The sequence below is a fragment of the Diceros bicornis genome, chromosome 37, assembly GCF_020826845.1.
Source record: "Diceros bicornis minor isolate mBicDic1 chromosome 37, mDicBic1.mat.cur, whole genome shotgun sequence".
In the NCBI taxonomy this organism is placed as follows: domain Eukaryota; kingdom Metazoa; phylum Chordata; class Mammalia; order Perissodactyla; family Rhinocerotidae; genus Diceros; species Diceros bicornis.
This window is the reverse complement of record NC_080776.1, coordinates 1,717,750-1,742,179: the sequence shown is the minus strand read 5'-3', so window position 1 is coordinate 1,742,179 and position 24,430 is coordinate 1,717,750. Positions and strand designations below refer to the sequence as shown.

The following is a 24,430-nucleotide window of genomic DNA, read 5'->3' as shown; positions in this document are numbered from 1 at the left end:
CAGATGCCTTGAATTAAGACTGTTAGCCCACATTATAGGGCACCACCCACTGAAACAAATTCCAGGAGTACAAACAAAATCAGTAGAAAACAAATGAGCGTTTGTAGCCCGAGGTTCCCTTAAACAACAAGGCTAAGGAGCCTTTTCTGTGGATTCTGTGTAACTTACCTGAAAAATAGCTGGATGTGCCCAACAGTTGTTCAGATCTACTGCCGTTGGGGGACATCAGCCAAAGTCGATAGACTGAGGACAGGTGGGATGCCTTCAGCAAGCATGACCAAGAAGGGAGGTTGGAAGAGGACTTCTCATGAGAGCATCATTTCCTGGGGCTTATTTAGCAATCTTGAAGGAGAAATTGGCACTTTTGAATAAGAATTTGTGGCACAAGAAGGCCACGTAAGGCTCCAGGTACTGACTGGTCGCCTCGTCCTCGTCTGCTCCAGCAGCTGGATGGAGTCCAGAACCTCCTAGGGACTTCCACTTCCTTTTGGTCATGTTTTCTGGCTGCTTTAAAACCCATCCCTGAGGCTTGGGAAGGTCTGTTTGTTCCAGCAGAACTGACGATTCCCATTCTCGTTCTCAGCCCAGCCTTCAGGTGAGCCACGGGAAGTTACACAGTTTGGTGAAGCCCAGCGTGGATTACGTCTGCCAGCTGAAATTCCCGTCCGGCAACTACCCTCCGTGTGTGGACGATACGCGAGATCTGCTGGTCCACTGGTGCCACGGCTCCCCGGGGGTGATCTACATGCTCATCCAGGCCTATAAGGTGCTGTGAATTGTCTCGGTTTAGAAATAAACTGGAAAACATAACATAAAATTTTGTAATTTGGGGTTAGTTTTACGTATGATCCTTAAAGGAGCAATAGATAAATCACTTGTCTGACCTAAGATCACGTTGCTAAGTGGATTATAATTCATTCTCATTCGTTCAGTATCTGTCGTACTATAGCAGACATTATTTCATAGGACAGGAGACTGCTTCACTGACGGGTAGAGCAGCAGTGGCAGAGACAATTAGAAGTAGGAAGAACCCTCCTTGTGCACTGCTGGGGGGAATGTAAAGTGGTACAGCTGCTGTAGAGAACAGTTCGGCAGTTCCTCAAAAAATTAAACACAGAATTAACATATGATCCAGCAATTCCACTCCTAGGTATATACCCAAAAGAATTTTTAAAAATGAATCAAACAGGTGCTTGTACACCAGTGTTCCATAGCAGCGTTATTCACAGTAGCCAGAAGGTGAAAACAGTCCAGGTGTCCGTCAGCAGAAGAGTGGATAGACCAAATGTGGTATATACGTACAATGGAATATTGTTCAGCCGTAAACAAAGAGTGAACTTCTGCTCCACACTACAATGTACATGAACCTCAAAAACATGCCGAGTGAAATAAGCCAGGCACGAAAGGACCAATACTGTATGATTCCACTTAGGTGACGTGATGGTTAGTATGCGGTGTCTAGAATGGGCAAATTCAGAGACAGAAAGTAGAATAGACATTACCCGGGGCTGCTGCTGAGGGCAGGGGAATGGGGAGTTGTCACTTAATTGGTACAGAGTTTCTGTTTGGGATGATGAAAACGTTTTGGAATGTTTGGAATCACATTGTGAATGTGATTAGTGCCACTGAGTTGCACACTTTAGATGATTAAAATGGTAACCTTATATTATATATATTGTGCCATCATAGAAAAGTGCAGATATCTTCTGAAAAGCGTGCTGTGGCGAGCTGTAATCAAGGAAAAGAGGGTTTTTATTTGAGAAAAAAAAAAAGTGAACCGAGATATCTGTGTCTTTTGGTGCCGGATCTACAAATCACAAATCTGCAGACTATCAAGAGGCACTGGCCTCTCATAGTCTAAACAAACTTTTAGTATATCAAGTTTTCCTCTCGGAAAATTAGGTATAATGGAAAAACTTTTAAAACGGCCTTATTCTATTTTTAAGGACACTTAGTTTGCAATGAGATATTAAAAACGGCTACTCAGAGTATTTCTCAAGTCTGTGATCAAGATTAGGAAGCTGCAGAAGATTGTAAAGGTGTGTCTGCTTTTCTGGCAAAGTATAGTGTTTTATATCAAATCAGTTTTTTAACGAGTTTTATAAGCAGGTTCTTCTCCAGTATGTGAAGAAACGTCCTAATAGTGAAGGGCGTCGTTGTTACCTAAGACGGTAGCGTGTGTTCTTGGAAAGTGAATAATGGTAGCAGCAAGATTCAAGTAAAATAATGCTGCTTCACTGATAACACGCATGCACACAAACACACGTGCACGTGAGACAGACTGCAGGTAAGGTCACGCCCAGGTACATAAAAACAGAAGCAAGCTAGTGAGTTGTTGTAATTCGTCCCCACCGGTACAACACACCTCTCTGGCTCTACATCCCTGACTTTCCTTGCCAAGCCCCCTACTCTCTCCCTTACCCCGTCTCCCTCCTTTCCTGTCAGGAAGGAATGTCAGTAGAAGTTTCTTTTGCGTCCCTTCCAATGGCACTGTGTCCCCCGGCTCCGCAGGTGTTCAGAGAGGAGCAGTATCTCAACGACGCTTATCAGTGTGCCGACCTGATCTGGCAGCACGGGCTGCTGAAGAAGGGCTACGGGCTGTGCCACGGCACCGCGGGCAACGCCTACGCCTTCCTGGCGCTGTTCAACCTCACGCAGGACGTGAAGTACCTGTACAGGGCCTGTAAGGTAGGAGGCCGAGCCGCCAGAGAGAAGCACCGCCTCCCGGGAGGTTGTAGAAAGGGCTCCAGTTCATCTGATTTAATTCATTTATTTTTTAACCATGAGTCTGTAGAGCAAACCCAGTTACTTAAGAAAACCTTCAAAAACCATTCAGTGGAATTAGCTTCCTTTTAAAAGAACGTGATTCTACTCAACAGCGTTTATGGGGGAAAAAGAGAGATGTAGGGTGGTTTTGCTCCTTCCTTCCTTCTTTGATAACCTTGGAGATACGTGGCTCAGACGTATCATTCTATTCCTCCCGCACTTGGTACTCTCTTTCAGACCACGTGTTTGTCTGCGTTAACCCCTTTTCTCTGCCTTGAAGATAGTTTTTGACTTTTCAGAGTAGTTCTTAGAGATGGTCTCTATCAATTTATGGGGTCTCTGGAAGAAATCACTGCAGCGGTTTAACTGGGTCTCATTTTCAGTTCGCTGAATGGTGCCTGGATTACGGAGAACACGGATGCAGAACACCGGACACCCCCTTCTCCCTCTTTGAAGGTATTTTGCATACATTACGTATTTGCCTGAGAATATCAGCATCTGCTTCTCTTCCTGGTAATTAGTGTGTTTGAATTTGAGCTTTATCGACAAATTAATTTTATAGTCGTTTCTTAAAACGAATTCTTGGGGCCAGCCTGGTGGCGCAAGCAGTTAAGTGCACGCGCTCCGCTGCGGTGGCCCGGGGTTCGCCGGTTCAGATCCCGGGCACACACCGACGCAGCGATTGTCAAGCCATGCTGTGGCGGTGTCCCGTATAAAGTGGAGGAAGATGGGCACGGATGTTAGCCCAGGGCCAGTCTTCCTCAGCAAAAAAGAGGAGGATTGGCAGATGTTAGCTCAGGGCTGATCTTCCTCAAAAAAAACAAAAAAACGACTTCTTTCTTTACTAATATGACAACTCAATATTAAAAATCAATTAGCACATGGACCACCACAGATCTAATACTCGTAGCCATAGTGGTGGCTGCCATTTATGGAGCCAGGCACATGCTGAGCATTTGCAGACGCCGTCGTAACTCATCTCAGCAGAAACACACAGACATTATTACGCTCACGTCACAGACGAGAAGACCGAGGCTGACAGGTAAGTGCCCCACGGTGCCGTGGTGAAGGAGCTCACAGGCGCTGAGTGGCAGGGCTGGCCGTGAACTCGTCTGGCTCCTCTCTCCCTCCCGTCTTCCACCAGGATGAAGAGGCTGAGCCCCTCACTGGTGGTCTTCTCTAATGCTGAACTGCAGCAAATATGAATAAAGACAGTTGCCCGCTTCATTTAAATCATTGCCGTTAGTGTCGTAATGTTGATGCTACAGAATGAACCACTCCACAAGGCGGGGTCGCTGGTGTGGTAACTTCTGCTCTTTCTCTTCCTTCAGGAATGGCTGGAACGATATACTTCCTGGCTGACCTGCTGGTGCCCGCGAAGGCCAGGTTCCCTGCGTTTGAGCTGTGAAAGGAACGCTTGCCCCTGCAGTCACTGCATGACCCTGTCTGCATAGCAAGCCTGGGCCAAGTGCTTCGTCGCTTTTCAAGGCAATAGAGAGTCAAACTGTGCACTTGATTTAGTGGGTTTCTTTTCAGAATTTGTCTTTAGTTCAGTTCCTTTTCTTTGTCATTTACTTTAAACATATCCAAGGAAATCTTTTAACTTCAGTTTCTTCCTAGAAGGAGGTTGGATGATATGTACAGTATTTTGAGGGCATATGTGTATATATTTCAGAACTTGGAGGAAATCTTGTTCTTATTTAAGCTTCTGAATGTAACTGGCTGTTACTGCTCTAAAAATGTTTAAAAGAAACTAAATGTAGATAAACAAAGATAAATATATGATTATTGTTGGACTTTGCCCTCCACCTCTGCTCTTTAGTATTTTGTCTCAGACAGGACAGATGGTTTTTATGACCCTGCTTTTCTCTGGTGGTGGATTATGAGAGGGGACAAAAATATAACTATATGTTTCCAGGACAGAAATTGCGAGAGCTGCAAACTGGGCAAGGGACCTAAATACCGTTTTTCAAGTTCCCAATGCTCATTTAAACTAGAGATAAACATACTGGCAAATTTGCCTCTTTTTGTTTATAGAGAATCCAGGCTCTATAAGCCAGTATTGTTATCAAAACCTTCTAAAATGCAATGGTCGTTGTGAAAATTCTGACTTGAAGGTTAGTTCAAGATAAGCTAACAAAAATAGATTATTGTTTTCTTTAAAATAAGCCAGTGTATTTTGGAACTATTTACTTACATTTGTTTGTTCTCTAGAATTAGTATAAGCTCCGGAACGAGTTTTCTGTGTGACTGTGTCGTGACCCGGGATTGCGGTCCACACGTCCAACTGACCTTCTAAACTTTGACTAGTGTTTACTTACTGTGCAGTGACTCTGCTTTAGTGCTGGCTGTTTGGGACAAGCCATAAGGTATTTGCCTTCCCATCAACCTGTCTGGACGTTGGTCTTTTCACTAAATCGTACAGCGCTCTACTTCTGTTTACAAAGAGGGAGGGAGGGTGCTAGACAGCCAATAGCTAGAACCGAAGCACTAAGCTTTTGAATTTGTTTAGGGGGTGTTATCCAGTGATTGTGCTTAGAGCAAATAGAGCCTGTCTCTGCGTATCCTCGGCTTACCGCTCGTCCCTGTCTGAGCCCTCGGGTCGGGGTTGCATGGTGGATGAGGAATCTCTGACGGATGTTTTCACTCATCGGCTCCCATTCCACCTCCTTCCATTTCTGCCTTTCCAGGCTTCTTTGGTATTTTCTATATGTTTCGACTGATTTTAGAACATTTCGCAGCTTTAAAAAACAGTGTCTAAGCAGTTTAAATGTGCCTACTTCACTGCTCTCTCAGTCACAATAACATGCTATTTTTATCTGAACTTTGAAACAAATCCCCACTCAGTGTATGTTGGTTCCTGCGGGTAGTGGTCCCCTATTATTTTCCATTTAGCACCAAAATAGCTAATATTATTGGAAATTGTCTGACCCTTTAAAGGCTACTGACAATAGGATCTGAGCATCAGCACACTGCTCAGTCTCTACATGAGCTTCCTGCTCTGTGACTTGTGCTTGTCAGGACAACCTCGTGCCTCTCAGGTTTCCCATGTGCTGCCGGTGAGCCGCGTACAGGCTGTCCTTTGCCGTGGACATTCAGAGCCACGGTGTCAGCGTTCACGGTGCAGCTCGTCTGCTGTGGGCTGGCTGTCCACCTTGAAAGAGTAAAGCCCGTTTGGTTTAGTTACATGTCTGGCTCTACTGTACCTGTACTGTTAGCTGCTGTAGTTACTAACCAAGGGAAAAGGAGCAAAAACACACTCTTAGCCAGAGGAGGCTTGATCACAGTGCTTCTCCAAACATCTTGGTAAATTTAGCCCCAGGAAGACTTCAGTGCAGGGAGGAGAACATTTTGAATAAGATTCTTGCTAATATTTGGATTGCAATTGAGCTACTGTCATCCATTAACAAATTTGTCAATACAAACACAATTCAAATTTCATGTTCTTTAGCTTTTTAGGACTTATTAAAGTGGCAGAATTTTATATTTGTGCCATTGTTTGTTTTATTGATACTTAAGAGCTAAGAAAGTTTGATGGGATTTTAAACTCAGCCGAAGGCTGTGAAATTAAGACCGTACCCTAACACCGTGGTGGAAACTGAAAGAACCTTTTACACCAGCTTTCTTAGTTTTACAAGGAAGAGGCATCATTTCAGTTCTATTCCTGTTACATCATTTTTCCCTCAGATATTTTTCTTTTTGGTAAAAACTTTCCCAAAAGTTGCTTTCCAGAAAACTCAACAGTGTCTCTTATCTCCATTGCAAAGACTAGGTAGTAAAACCTCAAAAGCTTTTGAGGAGTGTTCATTTGTCCTGTCGTGTGCTCCTGTTCCTTAGTGATGAGAGTGGCAGTAGTTAACTTTTCATCACGTAAAAACGTTAACATCACCAGCACCTCCGTCCATCCCACTGGGCTTTGGCCTCACCTGAGTTGTCCGTCTTTGACCCTGAGGGTCATTTGGCCCCGTTTCCGTCTTTGATGTCACTTCCAATTATTGGGCACCAGAAGCCTTCATGGTGGGTGGAATTCTAGGTAAAAATGGATCCAAGGCCGTTTTCTCTCCTTATTACCGCCCGCCCACGGAACTGAATCGAGAGACGTGCTCTGCCCCTGTGTCCTTGGGTTAACCTGTGTCTGATCTCACGATGCCCTGCCTCCTGCTCGCTGATTCTGAAACACAAAATGTGAAGAGTGAACAGTTATCTGTCTGCCTTTGGCTGCTAGACCTCGTCTCTGGTCCTTTATTGCTCACACTGAATTCTGATTCCACTTCTGCTTGCCCTGAATAGATCAAAGCGCCCATTCCTGTGTTGCGAGGCTGTGGAAGAACCGTTTCTGTCATGTAGATAGAAAACAAGGTGCTGGGAAGATTCAAGGAACCCACCCCCAGCTGTATTGCCATGTATCGGAAAGGGCTGGGATCGTGTGTACTATGTTCTATAAAGGATTTGACTTGCTGGTTCTCAATAAAATGTTGTTGGGACTATATATTGTCATGTGCTTTTGGTTTGCTTTGGTTTAAACTTAAGAAATAGTTTCCTTCAATGGTAAATAATGGCTTTTTCTCTATACACATTCCCTAGGGTTCATTCCTGACTTTTTCTTCATTGTTGGCTGGTGGGACTTGGTGCCGCTTATCTTCATGACACGGCTACGTGGTGTCACTTAGCACAACAGAGATTTGCCAAATTATAAAATACTTGTTTTCATCCCCGAATTACATTTTGTCCTGGGTACATATGGTTAAAATGCCCTTCATACCCCTAGTCTGTTGTTTGAGGACTCATGACACTAAGGGTAGATGCTCGGGTGTTTTTATTTCTCTCCTTTGATTGGGTGAAGCTGTAGATGGTGGCGTCACAGCTTTAGACGTGGGCAGTGAGGCGTGAAGGGGACACTGCCTCGCAGGGGCCACCTGGAGACTCCACTGTGAGGCTGGGGGTCCCACCCACTGCCCCGGAGTCCGTGTCCCTCGGGGGGCCGCCAGCACTGCCCTCTGTCCACCCCTCCCCCTGGCTCGTCTTCCTCCCGGAAGAAAAACAGCGACAGGCGCGTTACATTGAACCACAGCTGGAATCTCATGAACAAACAGAACTTGAAGAAGTAACTCGTCTCCTGCAACTTACCCATAGTAGTTTGGTTTATTTTTTCCTAACTTTTCATTAGAAAAGACCTGTGCCTCCTTCTCGTCATGCTCTCTGAATAGAATAACAATTTTTGTGTCATTTCTTTGTCCCAAGTTAGTTCCCACTGGGGATTCAGTGTCATTAAAAGTCTCGTGTATTGTCTGCTCTTATAAGCATCGTTGAAAGTGAAAAAAACCTACAAGTCAGTCCCTGATAATTTTCTTTCTCATTGTTTCCCCTCCAAACTTGCCTTCTTCCTTCTGAAGCTGCGGATCAATTAACCAAGTGAGAACACTGGCTTTCTTACAGTGGAGAACATACTGGCTTCATTGTCCCATTGTGTAAACTGTTGAAACACTGTTTTCCAGGAGCCCTGTGCTAGGCCTCCTCGGGGACTCGTTTGACAATTTTGTGAGTAATGGGAGAAAGCAGCAAACACACTCAGCCAAGAAGTGAAGTAACGAGGAAGAGAAATGGATCTTAGCAGGACCGCTGCTCCCAGTCAACCAGTTTAATTTCACATTTCTACACTATGTTAGCTTTTCATCCACATGCAAATTACAGCCGTGGTGACATTAAATCTGCATTAAATAATGTCCTGTCACTCTACAGATAAGTGTTAGAGAAAGCATTCGTGAGGCACTTTGTCATTATGCAGGGAACGGCAAGATTCTTTTGATAAATCAGTTTATAAAGCAGTGTCACAGTTGCCTAATTTCTCTTCTCTGATGGAGCTGGGATATGAAGAAAGGCATTTGTAACCCGAACAGTCCTGAGGTGGCTCACTGTGAAAGTTGATGGTTAGTATTGATTGTTCTCAGGATTCGGCATCAGGAATGAACACGTACCCCTTGCTGGTATAATCCGAACTCCTGGCACTGTCTGTCTATGTGCTGCAGACATGCCATTTTATGTGTTAATCATGCCATGAGCAATGCTTTAAAACCGTTTTATCCCCCAGATTCATTAAACGTGTGTTTCTATGCAAGGTGCCTGGCTGGGAATTCTGTGTGCGCAGAATAGACGCCCCTCCTCTGACTACTCAGGCATTACAAGGAAATGTTTCTAATATTCCGGTTAACACCCCACCACTTTTCCCCTTGTTCTACAGATTTCAAGTGTGTCAGGTCTCTCGTGTGGCCTGTGGTTTCTGTCTGAATTCGCTGATACAGAGTTCAGTACTCCTCAGGGAGAAAACACTTGGAAAGCCCCTCGGCCAGCCCAGAAGCACTCAGAGTTCTTTCATTTGGACCATCTTGGCGATAGGCCAGGTGGAGGGAAATTTGAGGACAAAAAGTCACTTGTCCCCAAAATTACTTCCACTTGGCCAATGTCTCAAAAACTCCCAGCATTAACATTATTAATGACTTAGGTTAAATCCATCTCCTTCGGGAATCCTGTTAAAATGTAAATATTTTCAGAGATAGTTCGTCAGCCTGCTGTTAGCCATTACACCTTAGTAACTGGTCATGACCTACGTAGCAATTAACTTGACTAACTTCAAACAACATTAATTGTGCTGCTAGAATATGTTAGGTACAGCATCTACCTAGGATTAGGAAGATAAGGTGATATCTGCTCACAAGAGACTGTTTCCTCTGGAGATAGATATAAACAAGTAATTTCAGTGTGATATGGAACCTCACCTGGATGGGCTTTTGTTGTGTAATGGAGGAGAAAGATACAAGTGTCTGCGAGTCAAGGAAACTTGTTAAAGAAACACTGTCAGAGCTTCTCAACCACATGTGCATACAAATCACTTGGGGATCTTGTTAAAATGATTCTCCGATGGGGCCTGAGATTGTGCATTTCTAACCAGCTCCCAGACGCTGCCCGTGCTGCTGGCCACGGAGCCTGCTCTGAGTACCACAGGACCAGATAATGCATCCGACTCAGCAGAGATGCAGGAAGCCAGGTCAGGACTCGGCTGAGCAGTTGAAAGGATTGATTGATGTGTGTGATCAAGCAGCACAGGCGCTAGCAGCAAGAGCACGAAAGGGCTGGATGATTGGAGTCTGGTTTCTGATGTGACACAGTTCCACATGTCAAGGCAGAGGGTGCAGTCTTGAGGTGATCACCTTTCTGTGATGGTGATTGTAGCAACTGAAAGAAAGGGGCTTGAAACAAATATGTGTTTGTTATTTTAATGCGAGAATCTCCAAGGATTTGGAATCTTTCCATCCAAAGAGCCATAAGCCTCTGGTAATATGAGACCCATATGGAAGATATCCATACTAAATGATTAATTTGAGTCATGTGGAATCATCAAGGCTTGTTTGAGGAAAATTAGACCCCTCTGCTCCTTGTTTAGAATTTATAAGGGGCCATGATTAGCCAGTCAACTTTTTAAAGGTGTTTTAAACACAAAAGCGGATCAATCACATACCTTTTTCCAAAAAATTTTTTCTTAGCATGTTCTGAGTGGTAAATATATACTGGAGATGTCATTTGCCCTTATAGTCATGCACTGCATACCGATGTTTCAGTCAGTGACAGGCCACATAGACGATGGTGGTCCCACAAGATTAGTACCATATGGCCTGGGTGTGTAGCAGGCTGTACCATCTAGGTTTGTGTAAGTGCACTCTGTGATGTTCACACAGCGACGAAATCACCTAACGATGGCGTTTCTCAGAACGTGTCCCTGTCGTTAATTGATACATGACTGTATTTGCCATCATCCATCATTTGCCATGTTTCCTAAATGAGAATTTCATGAAGTGATGTGGGTCTGCAGTGCCTCAGAGGTCACTCATCCAGGGACACTTCAGTGCTTCAGAACAGGGCTGAACCAGGAAGCTTAGACTTCATCAGAAATGGGAAAAACCCGTCAGTTCTCAACTTCTAAATTGAAAGGCGGATACAAGTGAGTGTGGTCATGTGCTCCTGTTCACAAGCATATTTCCTGGGTGTTCTGTCCTAGGAATTGATGGAGTTTAGATGACTCACATAACCGATGCACTTTCTACCATTTATGCAGTGAATGGGCAGCATGTTCTATCTTTTACAAGTTCTCATCTGCCCAATTAAAAATTGAGTTGCATTCACATTTCTTTGAAATATATTAAAAGACCCTCTGTAGGTCTGGCTTTGGTGGCCTTTTGTTTCCTTGAAAAAGCCAAATTTATCATCTTTCCTACCTCTCCCTCTGTCAAATTGCCCCTTCAGCTGGATGTCCTAATTCGGTTAATGGTGTTACTGACTACCTGGGTGCTCAAGCCAGCAAAGGTGCATTAACATTCTCCGACTGTTGGTTCTCAAAGTGCAGTCGCTGGACCAGCAACATTAATTAGCATACCTGCAACTGGTCAGAAATGTAAGTTCTAGGGCGCAACCAAGACCCACTAAGTCAGAAACTCTGGTGGTGGACCCAGCAATCTGCGTTCACAGCCCCAGGGTATTCTGATCACAGTCAAGTTTGAGAACCATGAAATTGAAAAATAGCGAGGTTGACATTACATGTTCTGTAGACATTCAATTTAAAATATAGTGTTTTCAATTTTCTGTTTTCTAGTTGTATTTTAAAATACACACACATATTTGTGGGCCCATGAAAAATTCCTAGGCCCAAGGCACTATGTATTGCCTAGTGGACAAAAACATAGAGCACTGGTTTATACCCTCCGCAAAGATGCTCTTGGAACAATGGACAGAGCGCAGTCGTCATGCTGCTGAAAGAGGAGGCACTCTGGATAGAATACTTTCTGAAAAATGTTTAGATATCTGTCTTCCCCAACCAGACCCCCTGCCCCTTGCGAGAGGGGCCGGGTCCAGGTGCTGGACCCACGGTGTATATACCACGTGTGACACACAGAGGGTGCTCGGAAAATGTGCCTGAAACCACCAAACTGAAATATGGTTCAACCGGCTAGAGAAATGGACTTAGAACCCTTTGCTTAGGTTTATTACGTGCTGATTAATGACCTTATGTTTAATGTATTATGTTTAATGTATGTTTTATGTATTAATGACCTTTCTGTTTCATTTGGTAAGCTTTGCTTGATTGGTTTGGTTAGTAGTAACCTTCTAGTTAGTAGAACCTGAGCGTTAATGAGCTGGTGATATAACGAAAAACAGATTTTGTCCAGCAGGTGTCAGTAGAGCTCAGTTTAATAATTTCAGTTGTTAATGAACTTGAAAAATTAATGGATGTGCCGGGAGGGAAAATGCACCCAGAATAGCATTTCTCTGTTGACATTAAGTCGGCATAACCATTCAGGCACGTTGAAACGCTGCAAGGATCGACTTCAGAACAGGGCTTCGTGGTAAACGTCTCCCACTTCGAAGTTCAAGGCAGTTTAAACTGGACATTAGGTTATTGTTAACTAGAGCCAAAATCGTGAGATGCGGGAGCACAGGGCTGGGTATATAAGATTACTCAAATGTGGACTATGATGCCGGTTGAAACTGTTTTCTGAAGACCAGAACTTTATTTCCCTTTACCAATTGCTTGGGCCTCTCTTCTTTCTCGAGAGTAACATTAAACCATACTTTTATACTTTTAGAAATACGGAGGCCTTTCCATGGCTTCACATTTAAAAGGAGAGAGGGCAAGGTAACAGGGAGCCCAGAGTGTTGTTTTTTTTTTTTTAATTGAAGGAAAATTCACTTAAAAATCACCAAACCCAAGGTGTTTCGAAAGACTAATGAAGCCGTCACACTGGAAAATTATTATAATTATCAGTAGTATTGTTAGGTTGTTCCTAGCTCTGAATGTCTAATTTGTTTATACCTAAGAAAAGTTAGATCTTTCTAGTAAGCCTTAACATGCATATCTTTAGCAGAGTGTTCTGGAATCTGGCCTTGTATCTTTTGGCCTCTGACTGTCTCTCCAGCCTCCAGGGTTCTCTCTGCACTCAAACCACACCTTCCGTTCAGTGCTTGAAGGCAGAGACATGAAATCCCACCAGAGGACCTCGGTGGGATTGCCTGGAGGCCTCCCGGGGCTCCGCAGGGGAAGGGCAGGGGTGTGGAGAGAAGGTGGACTCAGATGCCGTCGGGGGTCCTGACACAGTAACTGGGGCAGGTCTGTTTTAATCGAGTGGCTGTTATGGTAGCTATTCCCACTTTTATTGGCTTATTCCCAGCCAAAAGTAGATGAAATGGCTCTTTGGCTGCTCAGTCCCCTCCAGCACACACACGCACACACACACGCGCGTGCGCACACGCGCACACACACACACACAGTCTCAAACTCTGAGCTCTGGCACAGTCGTCTTCAGATCCTCCACGCTCTCCCATCCACAGTCCTGCCAAGCCTCAAATTGCCCCCAGGGTCCCTAATGTACCACTCACAATGGACAGGTGCTTTTATAAAAATCACCTTCCTCTGCAGCAGCCATTTGCTGTACTTTTAAATTACCACATCTTAATGGGGAGAAAGGAAATTTATATTCTCAGCAATATTAGAGGATCAAAAAAGACAAGAAGCAACTGACTTTTATTAATAACTGTGCTGGAAAGCGGCAAGGCGACATCTGGAATACTTATTAGCTGTTGGCATGCTGTCCATCTCCGTGGATGAGATTTAACATGACAAGCTCTGTCAGAAGGGAGTAAGCTCCATGCAGTTCAGTTAGAATGATTAGGGTCATTTAGACAGAGGAAGTTTAATTTGTATGGATCTGGAAATTTTGTACAAACTGGAATACCTAAGTATTTAATCTTCCCTGAAGCTCAATTTAAAATTGAAAGAGACCATTGCCTAGGTCTATAATGAGATGAGACATATTAGAAATTAATTTAACTATTACTGCAGGGTGAGCACGTAGTCCAAGAAATCAAAGGATATTTCACTTGCAGTTTGTATACAATAATAGACGAAAACGTTCTGCTACAACTCATTAACCATTCTGTCATTTGATGAACTCCTTAAATGGAGACTTGAGCATCCAAAGGGAACTTGAATTTTTTCTACTGCTTTTTAAAAATTCTCCTACTAAACGTATGTTGTATAGTAAATGTCAACAGAATTCAATCCTAACCTTACCCTCTGCAGTGGGGGCGCTTAACCATTCTGGTGTCATGACTGTCTAACAGTCTGTTGAAGGCTATGGATCCCTTCTCAGAATAATGTTTTAAATATATAAAATAAAATACATAAGATTTTTGTTTTAAATATGTAAATAACACTTTAATATGTAGGATTACAAAGGAAGTCAACTATATTGAAATGTAGATATCAAAGTAGTTTTAAATGTGTGTAGAATATGTGCTTTTTATTAGCACATCTAACAACAAAAGCTAGTGGTGTATCTAATTGCTATCATCATTTTGAAGTAATGATGAATAGAAATAACTGCTCTCATGTGGTATAAAAATATGGGTGATTTCTACCAATGATAAAGTCTCAGGTAGCGCAAATAAAACCGTGTTTGTTGTCTATATTCATAATTGAGGGAAATGCTTCATTTCAGTTAGGACTTAGTGAAAATTAACACGTGATTGTTTTCCATCCATGGTCATAGACCAACAAATCTACTCAGTGACCACCAAGGGCTGGTTAAGAACTCTGTTCGCAGCTAAGTAGATGGGTAGACGCAGCTAAGTAGACTAACGGTAGTCACTGTAGAGGCTGGCACGTGTTGACGGCAAAAAAATAGGATGCAAAGGGGGACTGGCAATTCCTTAGTTAGCCGATGAACAGCCTGGGCAGACGTGAGGGCTGAATCACCCTCTTGATCTTGTCTTGATCGCAGCAGAATTGCTGCATCGCTGTCTCACTTCATGTCGTGTTTTCAGACCACATAGGCCCGTCCCAGACTTCTGAGAGGACACTGATTCTAATTACCTGGTTTAAAGAACCCATCAGAGTCCCTGAGTCATTTGGCTAATTCCGTATCTTAGGCTACTCTCTTATTTGAAATATCCTTTTCACTGTAATGTAACTGTAGTAAACCAAGTGTTCTTATAAACTCTCTATTACCTTCTTTAGTGTAAAGAGCATAATACCTTCCTCAGAAAGGTCGTGTTTCATTCAACAACACTTCTTCAGTGCCTGTTCTCTGCTGATGCCGTGAGGGCTGGGTGCTGGGAGTGAAAGCTGAGTAAGACTCGGCACTGTCTGCCTTTAGAGAACTTGTGAACTATGGGAGAATCAAATGAGTCAACAGCTAAATCCAACACCAAGTTGCAATTCTCACAGTGAGTGTTACCAAGTACTATTGGACCACAGAAGAGGGACAATCCTTCTGTGGCTGGAGGAATAAGGAAGACTTCAGAGAGGAGAGCCAGGATGGTTGTCCACAAAATGTAGAAAAATGTGGGAGACAAGGAGCCATGGGCAGACCAGACAGGGGCATTAGCACATTCAGGAGCTGTGCAAAGGTGGGAAAGGGGATGGCATGTTTAAGGAAAGGGTGGAGAGGGGTGGGAGGAAGTTCAAGGACATAACTGTGAAAGGGTCTTGGGTTTCCTGTCAAGCAGTTTGGATATTATCTTGTTGGCCAGTGGTCATCCGAGCCAGTAGATTCAGCATCACCTGAGAACTTGTTGGATGTACACATTCTCAGACCCCATCCCAGACCTACTGACTCTGAAATCTGGGATGGAACCTCTCACTCTGTGTTTTAACAAGCTCTCCAGCTGACTCTGATTTACACTAAAGTTTGAGAACCACTGTTGTCAATATTAGGAAGCCATATCAACAAGGATGGGTTCAGAAAACCATCAAAATGTAGAAAAACCATCCTCTTCTATCCTCAGCAGAGTGAACGATAAGGCTGGATTTGCAAATGGAAAGATTACTTTTGCATCCTGTGGAGGCTGGGGTGGAGAAAGGAAAGGCTTGAGGCAGGAAGACCATTAGGAGGCTGGACAATGTCCCAGGGAAGCCCTGGGCAGAAACAGAGCCAAGGACAGGCAGTGAGGGTGAGCAGAGGAGATGGACTTGTGAGAACGGACAGGTGGGGCCAGTTGGACACTGGTGATGAGGGAAGGAAAATGTCAAGGAAGACCCATTTTCCTAGCAAGCACCTGGAAACTCTTGCTTGGAAGTCCCTGTGGAGTGTGGCCAGAACTCACATTCCAGGTTCTTACAATTGCAGTTTAGAAGAGGAATACATAGGCCCACTGGTAGCGGCTGATAACACATGTATTGGAGTCATTTTAGGAAATAACCCATCCAGGACCCAGGATTTTATGAATAAAGAGAAGAATGCACTAATCAAGACCTGATGTTGGGCTCCTTGTGGAAACAATTGATTCCGTGGCTGAGGATGCGGTGACACAAGACAAGCCTGGAACATCTTTTGATGCCACAAAGTAAAGAAATGCCCAAAAAAGGCTGAGGGAATGTTGAAAAGACATGGGAGCCAGTCTGAAGCAGCTCCTAAGGGCCAAGGCTAAAACAATTCAGCAAGAAAATAAACAATCGTGCTGGATTATGACACAAGAGCACAACGTCACTTCTGTATTATTCTTGCCAAAAATGCATAACCTCAATCCAATCATGGGAAAACATCAGGCAACACAAACTGAGAAACATTCTACAGAATACCTGAGCAGCACTCTTCAAAAGTATCACAGTTAAGAAAGTAAAAGACTGAGGGACTGTCACAAATAGGAAGAGATTAAGGAGACATGACGACTAAATGCAAGGTGGGATCCTGAATTGGGTCTGAAAACAAATAGATCAGTGGTGAAAATTTGGTGAAAAACTGGTAAAATTTAAATAAAGTCTGTAATTTAGTTAATAGTACTGTAGGAATGTTAATTTCCTGGTGTCAATAATTGTGCATTGTAAGGTGTTAATGTCAAGAGAAGGTGGGTGAAGACTATATGGGCACTAGACGTTCCATTTTTGCAAACTCTCTGTAAGTCTAAATTTATTTCAAAATTAAAATTTTAAATAAACACTTGTCATCATTTGAATCCTTTCGCTGGCCTGTGGCACTGTTCCAATTAGATGAACACCATTGGTAGCTCTTTTCATGGCGGATCTAATGGCTACAGTACACTGATTTTCTGGTGACTGGGAGCCCTATCTTATGTGCCTTGATTCCCTAAAGGACTTAAGTGGCAGATTTACCTTGAAGCTTCATGAAATTTAAACTTCAGGGCTGCTCACTTGCACAGGCCCCATTGAGCACTAGGAGTTGCTGGGAGCTGTAGAATGTTCTATCCAGGAAGGGGGGAAGCCAGGTTTCAATCAGAGGCATTTGTATATAAGCAATTCTAGTAAATTGCCTAAAGAGAGCTCAGAAGAAAGGGACTTAAGTTTATAGGCCTCCAGTAATTATGTTATCCTTTCTTTTCTCATTCTAAATAAATTTCACTTTTGTACCTAAGTTTGAATTTATAATTGTCTTCTTTTTGTGTGTTTGGTGAGGAAGATTAGCCCTGAGCTACCGTCTGTGCCAATCTTCCTCTATTTTGTATGTGGGTCGCCACCACAGCACGGCTGACGAGTGGTGTAGGTCTGCGCCCGGGATCCAAACCTGTGAACCCCAGGCCGATATAGGAGAGTGCACCTAACTTAACTACTAGGCCACAGGGCTGGCCCCTATAATTGTCTTTTTGTAAAGAGGGTCCCCTAAGTCACATAAGATTCAGTTCCAACATACCTGGGTAAGCTTCTGTATCTAGCACAGATGCTCAATAAACATTTCAATAACTTACCAGAGAAACAATCCCCACTTCTGTAAAATGGACTTGATGGTAATGATGAGTCACCTAACACCAGAGTTGAAAGGGCTCATTCAGGGAAGATTTTTACACAACAATTCTCTATACAGCTCCTTCATCTTTAAAGGTACTTTGACATTTACACTCATAGCATGTTAGCACTTTCAAGATCCTTAGAGATTCTCAGATGTTTCCTTTTGCAAATGAGAGAAGAGTCAGTCCCAAAGAGGCCAAGAAATTCAAGGACACACAGCTAGTGGCAGACTGATTGAGGCGGAGGGAGGGAGGCCTGCTGATTTGCAGCAAGGGTAGTCAGGATATCTATACACTGCCCTAGAACACAGTTTTCTTTTTTTTTTTTTTACTGGTAACTACTACCCCAGATCCTAGAACAGCAAAAGATAGCATTGCCCCTCTCTGTACCCTCTACAGCGACACAGCGCAATCTTAGGAGGCAACGATCAAACATTACGCTAACCTAGTACACATTAACCAAACTCGACTCAGAACTCTTAAGTCTAAGCAGCCATGCACCTGTTTTAAAAGAACAGCGGGGCAGTCTAGGGTAGGAGTTGGGGTTGGGTTGGACTGGGGTTAGACGAATGTTCCAAGGGGCGGGGGAGTCTCCTCCAGGCAGGTATGCGCTCCGGGGAACACTTGACACCCGCAGACTTGTGCAGTGACGGCAGTCTGTCACCATTTCACAGCAACTCCAGGCTGAAATGAAATCCCCCGTTAGTTCATCCCCCATCAGTCTGGAGCCAAGCCTGGAAATAGCTCCACTGCTGCTTTCACGGCATTTGGGACGGGAGCAAATGTTCTCCACGGCGGCGCCTGTTGGCTTTAATCGGATAAATTAAGGAGTTAAGCATGTTTCTACCGTTTGGTTGAGTTTCGTTTTAGTCTCCAAGTCCCTTTGCTCCCATTTCAAGGCCTGGCACTTTCTCACGGGTGAAGCCCACGCTGCCTTAACCCTGAGGGAAGCTTCCTCAAGTAGAAGCGGCACATGCCACACCGTCCTGAGGGACGCCTGGCATCCAGCAAACCAATTGTGCAGCTGCTCGGTAACATCACAGAGGCCGTGTCTTTGTCTTGACGCACTTAAAATCGTCTCCCTTCAAAAATACACTGACGAAGTCTTCCTAAGAGAGTACACTGGGTCACTTTCTAGAGTTACAGGGGTGTTTTTCCAGATCGAGATGTTGGGCAAACAGACTCTCTTTGTTTATAGAGACAGCATGAGGTTTAGAGTTAAAGAACAAACCTAACTTCATCTCCAAAGAAATCCACTACTCACAGCACAGATTTTCTTCCACTGCGGTAGTATTTAGTTCAGTCGTTACCCGGCTGATAGTCTACTGTTTTGACCTACACAACTGCAGTTTTATATGGTTCACATATATTTATGTATTATATGTGTATAAGTACATATTTGTATTTATATCTCCAGATAATTGGTTCAGCTCTCTCTTTTTACTTCCCCGTGTAGACACCTCGTGGAATTCCTAATAGCAAGAGAAATCCCATAACCACAGTCACCACAAATGACATTGTTCTGGGGGTCCCAGGAATCCTCTCCTATAGTTATAGTTGATCCAGATTCTCTTTGCAAGTTCATATATTGCCCTCAAAAATATAAAGAAAACATAGGCAGGTGAATAAGGAGTGAAAGAAAGCAATGCTGATTGCCATTAGCTTTGCCCTCCCCTTTTCCTACCTGCCTAACTAGCTGGAAACTGTGAACCAGAGCTAGTGACTGGAGAAAATCTACGCCAATCGAGTTATCTCACTAATGGTAAGTCCCTCTTCTATTTTATAGATGAGAAGTTTGCATTGGAATAGCATTCACATTTCTAGCAGAAGAGTGGTATAAGGGCAGAAAAGATTTGAATCCTGGTTCCAATACTTACAAGTTGTGTGATTTGGGGCAAATTCCTTAACATTTCTGGGACTTCAGATTCCTCAAGTGTGAAACGGAGACAATGATACTGCTCTCCACTCTACAGGGTGCTTGTGAGGGTTGAACGAGATCATGTACATAAGGTGTCTCTCATGACACCTGGCTCCGAGGCTCCTAGTGGGCTCTCAATAAATTATACATTTTTTTCTTTTGAGAGCTGGGTGTTAAAGATGCAGACAGCTAGCTGTTGATCTTTTCTGGAAAGAGTGAGGAGAAGGAAGAGCTGGTAGTGCTTAGTCTTCTGTATTTATCCTCCTGTCTTTCAGTTTGCCCTTTCCCCATCCCACTTCTTCCTATCTTCCTTGGAGTGATGGCAAGAAATGACCATCCCCTGCTGCCATAGCAGTTTCCCGAGCTTTTGAATTTAAAGGGCTTGAGACCAAATATAAAACTTGGCAACAAACCTTGAACATCAGCTTTACCTGGAAATCATTCAACATGGCTTCCAAGGAGGCAGAGGAGGCCTTCTGAGATGTCGAGAGTGTTCTGCTTCTTGATCTAGGTGGCAGTAAAAATTCATTGTGCACTTCATGTAACTTACACCTCAATAAAAAAGTAAATTAGACAAATGACTTCCTTTCTTTGTATTTGCCTTGGAAACACATCTTCTCACGTCTTAAATTACTGAAGAAATGGATTTGTGTTAGAAACTCCAGGTTCTAATTCTTGTTGCCGTTTATTAACAGAGTTAATATTTTTAAATGAATTGGGACAAAGATTTCAAAGATTAAGAAAGACATCATCAGGATGGGAATAGTGCTTCTCAGGCTTCCTATCTAGAGGGAAAACATCGGGTAGAGGACATGAAAATTTTGTAGGTAAATGAAGTGAAAATAGGAATTTCATTCTGCTGGTCAGTTTCACCCAGGACTCTCACTACACCCTGTCAACTATAAAGGTAAACGTTCACTTTTTATCCTCAGGACTTAGCGCAGTGGCAGGTACAGAGGGTCTCAAGAAGTTGGATGACCACACATCCCAGGAATGTCCTTATTTAGGCCTACTGTTCTGGCTTACTTATTAATTGTGCCCATTTTCACTATCAAAAGTGTCTCAGAAAATAAATTATATGGTCATCCTATCAAGCAGTGGTAGGGCTTGTTGTGCCTTGTCTCATCAATACTCTTCTTGGTATTGCGAAGTGGCTCAAGCCTCTCTGAGCTCCATGATCATTTGGTCCTTTTGGTAGATATCAGCAGCCTCTAACAATGAGAGAGAGGTGAGAGCTCCACCTCCTTGTAATCTGGCTGCTGGGTTGGCATGTTATCTAGGAAAGCAAATCTCAGAATTCTGTTATTCATACAAGCATCAATTGACCCTCAGTCACGAAGCATCCACACAAGTGCACGCCTGTTCTGGGGACCATTGTGACCTCCAGCTCGCTGTCCTTCAGGCACTCAAATGAGCACCCTGCACAAAGTGGCATCTCAGGGCAGATATGATGGTGTGCTAATGGCAGCTCCTCAACTTCCTGTCAGGGCAGTCAACTGAGCTCCTGGTTGAGCTGTAGGGACCAGAAACAGATGGGTCCTAGGAACAGAGTGCTTTACAGAGAGTGTTGGGTTGTTGATGTCTCCATATTTATAGATCTTTTTCTAGAGGTGCCTGTTCCGTATTTCTAGCCGATCCACATATTTTTAACACCACTCAATTCACCATCGGAAAAGAACCCCTGATGTTCCTCATGCAGGTTAATGAACCCTCTAATGTAGGTTCAGAGAGCAACATTTGAATCACTTATTGTCTCTGGAGTGTGGACTCCAGAAGAGGGTTTCTCAAATGCTGAAGACCCACTGATGTAATGAGCATTCCTGCTCCTAGGGTATATATTAAAATATACAATATACACACCCTCTCCATTTTAAAGTATTTAAAATTAAATTATAGACAATAGACTTGACATGTATTCTGCATTACATATTCAAATATTCAGCTTAGGCCACTGAACAGCAAAAAAAGTGACCCTCTGAGGATCCACACTGGCCTCCCACTCTCCCCTCCTCCATCTTTCCCCCCAGGAGCAGAAGCTCAGATATAAGTCTCTGGCAAAATGGAGTCTTAAGAGACATATACATGAACCCCTGTACTGGGTCATAAAGACTTAGTGAAAAGGCGCCAGGGCAAACACTTTCTAGAGAACTCAGTTCCTCTCGGAATTCTCCCTTATGTTCTTTTTTTTTTTTTTTTGTGAGGAAGATCAGCCCTGAGCTAACATCCATGCTAATCCTCCTCTTTTTGCTGAGGAAGACCGGCTCTGAGCTAACATCTATTGCCTATCCTCCTCCATTTTTTTTTTTTTTCCCCAAAGCCCCAGTAGATAGTTGTATGTCACAGTTGCACATCCTTCTAGTTGCTGTATGTGGGACGCAGCCTCAGCATGGCCGGAGAAGCGGTGCGTCGGTGCGCGCCCGGGGTTCTGAACCCAGCCGCCAGTAGCAGAGCGTGAGCACTTAACCGCTAAGCCACTGGGCCGGCCCCTGTGGTGTTCTTTGTACAGCTCTCCTCTCTCTCCCTTGCAGCTGGTTGGTATGGTCGATGGGGCCTGTCGGATGTCAGACAAGGTCTGAATAGAACCAGATGAAGGGAAACTGAGGTTCAGGCCAGTTCTGTTTGGGGAGTTAAGGATGACTGCTTTTCCTGTATTTTTTCTTACCTCCTTCTCTAGCAATTAAAGGTCAGCTCCGAAGCCTCATAAAGAAGAAATAGAAGCAGGTCCTTTCCACCTGCATCAAATCTTGAGGTAAAAGAGTCATCAAACTCACACTGATCTACAAGTCAAGTCACGTGAAGGACCAGGAGCGCGTCAGACTCAGCTCTCCAGAGAGGGATAAGTTGTACCCGTGCCTGGAACATTCTTCAGGGTTCCAGCAAGGGAGTCCACGACTGCTGGTGAAGATCCAGGTTTGCACCTGTGGCCTCGTGTTGTACCACACACGCCTTAGACACTCATTTCATCTCTGTCAATGATGAATAGTTCTTGCCACTTAAAATCTGTCTGAGCAAGAGTTCCAATGAAGGATAGAGGGAAAGAAATAAACTGGTATATCTGCTGATAAAACTCACCCTCAAACTTGCCAGGGCAAGTACAGAACATTACAAACTCTACAATTATATCACCACTGCATTTATTAAAACCATGACTAATGGGTGACACCAGCTTCCAAAAGATATTCCACTGAGATCAGGCAGTTAATAGCCTCCACACTGAAGCGTGCTTAAATGATAAAATGCTAGATTTTTGAGCAATCTAGATTTCTAGCTGGAAAGTCATCTTGATTCCAGATGTTTTATTGCTATGAACATTCCCCAGCATTTTCTTGGATTGTTCCCTTCATCATTTTTATTCTGAACTGCTTAGGAGAAAAGAATCTTGTTCACATAATCTCTGAGGACAGAGAACAAATAGAAAAGAGAGTTCAGAAATATTCTGCTGGTGTGCATTCTAATACCATAGCTTTGTCCCTTTCCCTTTGAATCTCTCACACAATTAATAAGACACGTTTTGGAACTAATTACACAAATACCAGTTTAAGCCTCATTGTGCTCTCCAGTAGTCCTCAATTAAATGCAGTCGAAGTGTATTTGAAAGAGAGCTCTGCACTGCCTCCAGAGCTCTATTTGGAAGGAGAATATGCATGTCCAGAGAGTTCCATACTACATGTTAAATATTAATGCTTTCAAAGAGACCTTCAGATCTTTGTAAACATTTGTTATTAAATTTAGTTATTAAAAGCACTTTCTGAGAGGCTGGCCTGGTGGCACAGCGGTTAAGTGCGCACGCTCTGCTGTGGTGGCCCGGGGTTCGGATCCCAGGCGCGCACCGACGCACCGCTTGTCAAGCCATGCTGTGGCAGGTGTCCCATATAAAGTGGAGGAAGATGGGCATGGATGTTAGCCCAGGGCCAGTCTTCCTTAGCAAAAAGGGGAGGATTGGTGACAGATGTTAGCTCAGGGCTGATCTTCCTCACAAAAAACAAAACAAAAAAAGAGCACTTTCTGGGTGTTTTAAGAATATTTAAATGATTAGGAGTTGCACATCAATTCTTATTGCAAGTTATCTATATTGATTAGCAATATTTTACAAATAAACTGATATTTATATTTCAATTAAAGAAAACCCCTGCAACTGTTGGATATAGAATCATTATGAAATTAATTAAGAAAACACTAAGAACTCTTACTCAGAAACCTGTCAACAAGGGAAGAAGCAAAGATGAGGTGAGGCGTTTCTCACGAGCTGGCGTTTTCTCCTGGGTAGGAAACCCTCGGCCCCTCCTCTAATCGGAACTCATGCGTTGTTTATTCAACAAATATTTACTAAGCACTTCTGCCAGGTCTATCCAAGTTCTGACACCGACAATCCAGTTTGACAACAGCTTTACCAGACCCTGGAAACACTGGAGGCATTTCCTGAGCATCTGAATGACCCAGAGCACCTCTGAGGGAAACTAGAGTCCCACCAAAAACATGACATTTTGAGTAGATTCTGCAGGATATATAGCAGCAAAAAAAAAGTAGAGAGGAAGGAACTCCAGTCACTGTTTATTACAGGCACAGGGGAAGCCAACCAGAAAGAAGATGAATTCTCTCCGGTCCCTGCCGCTCCCACCCAAATCCCCTCGATCAGAAGAGGAGATGCAGGTGAGAAGAAGGGGATGCAGCAATAACTGTGGGGAGAATCCCAATCTTGCCTGACTCTCCAGATTGATCTGGGAATCTAGGGTAGATGGGAACCCATGGACTTCCTACAACCCACATGTAAAGGCCGTATGGCTAGTTAACATTGTTAGAAATCTTACTGTGAAATTTTCATTCAAGGATGTGAGCCATCCAAATAAAATAAAGAATTTGAGAGGACGCGAGGAAACTTAGGGGTAATGGATATGTTCATGATATTGATTATGGTGACGGTTTCACAGGTGCAGACATAGATATATGCAGATTAATACATTG

General features: G+C 43.6%; 2 protein-coding genes across 2 annotated transcripts in view; one reads left to right on the top strand and one right to left on the bottom strand.

The window, feature by feature from the left end:
• The window catches only part of LANCL1 (LanC like glutathione S-transferase 1), a 35,421-nt gene extending 28,166 nt beyond the window's left edge, over positions 1–7,255 (top strand). Inside the window, exons 6-9 of the mRNA XM_058532925.1 lie at positions 584–766; positions 2,512–2,688; positions 3,150–3,222; positions 4,098–7,255. Of these exons, the coding sequence (XP_058388908.1) occupies positions 584–766; positions 2,512–2,688; positions 3,150–3,222; positions 4,098–4,174 (510 nt within the window). The 3' untranslated portion in view covers positions 4,175–7,255. The remainder of the gene's footprint in view (positions 1–583; positions 767–2,511; positions 2,689–3,149; positions 3,223–4,097) is intronic.
• Positions 1–24,430, bottom strand: part of CPS1 (carbamoyl-phosphate synthase 1) — a 361,797-nt gene that overhangs the window by 216,658 nt on the left and 120,709 nt on the right. The window lies entirely within an intron of this gene.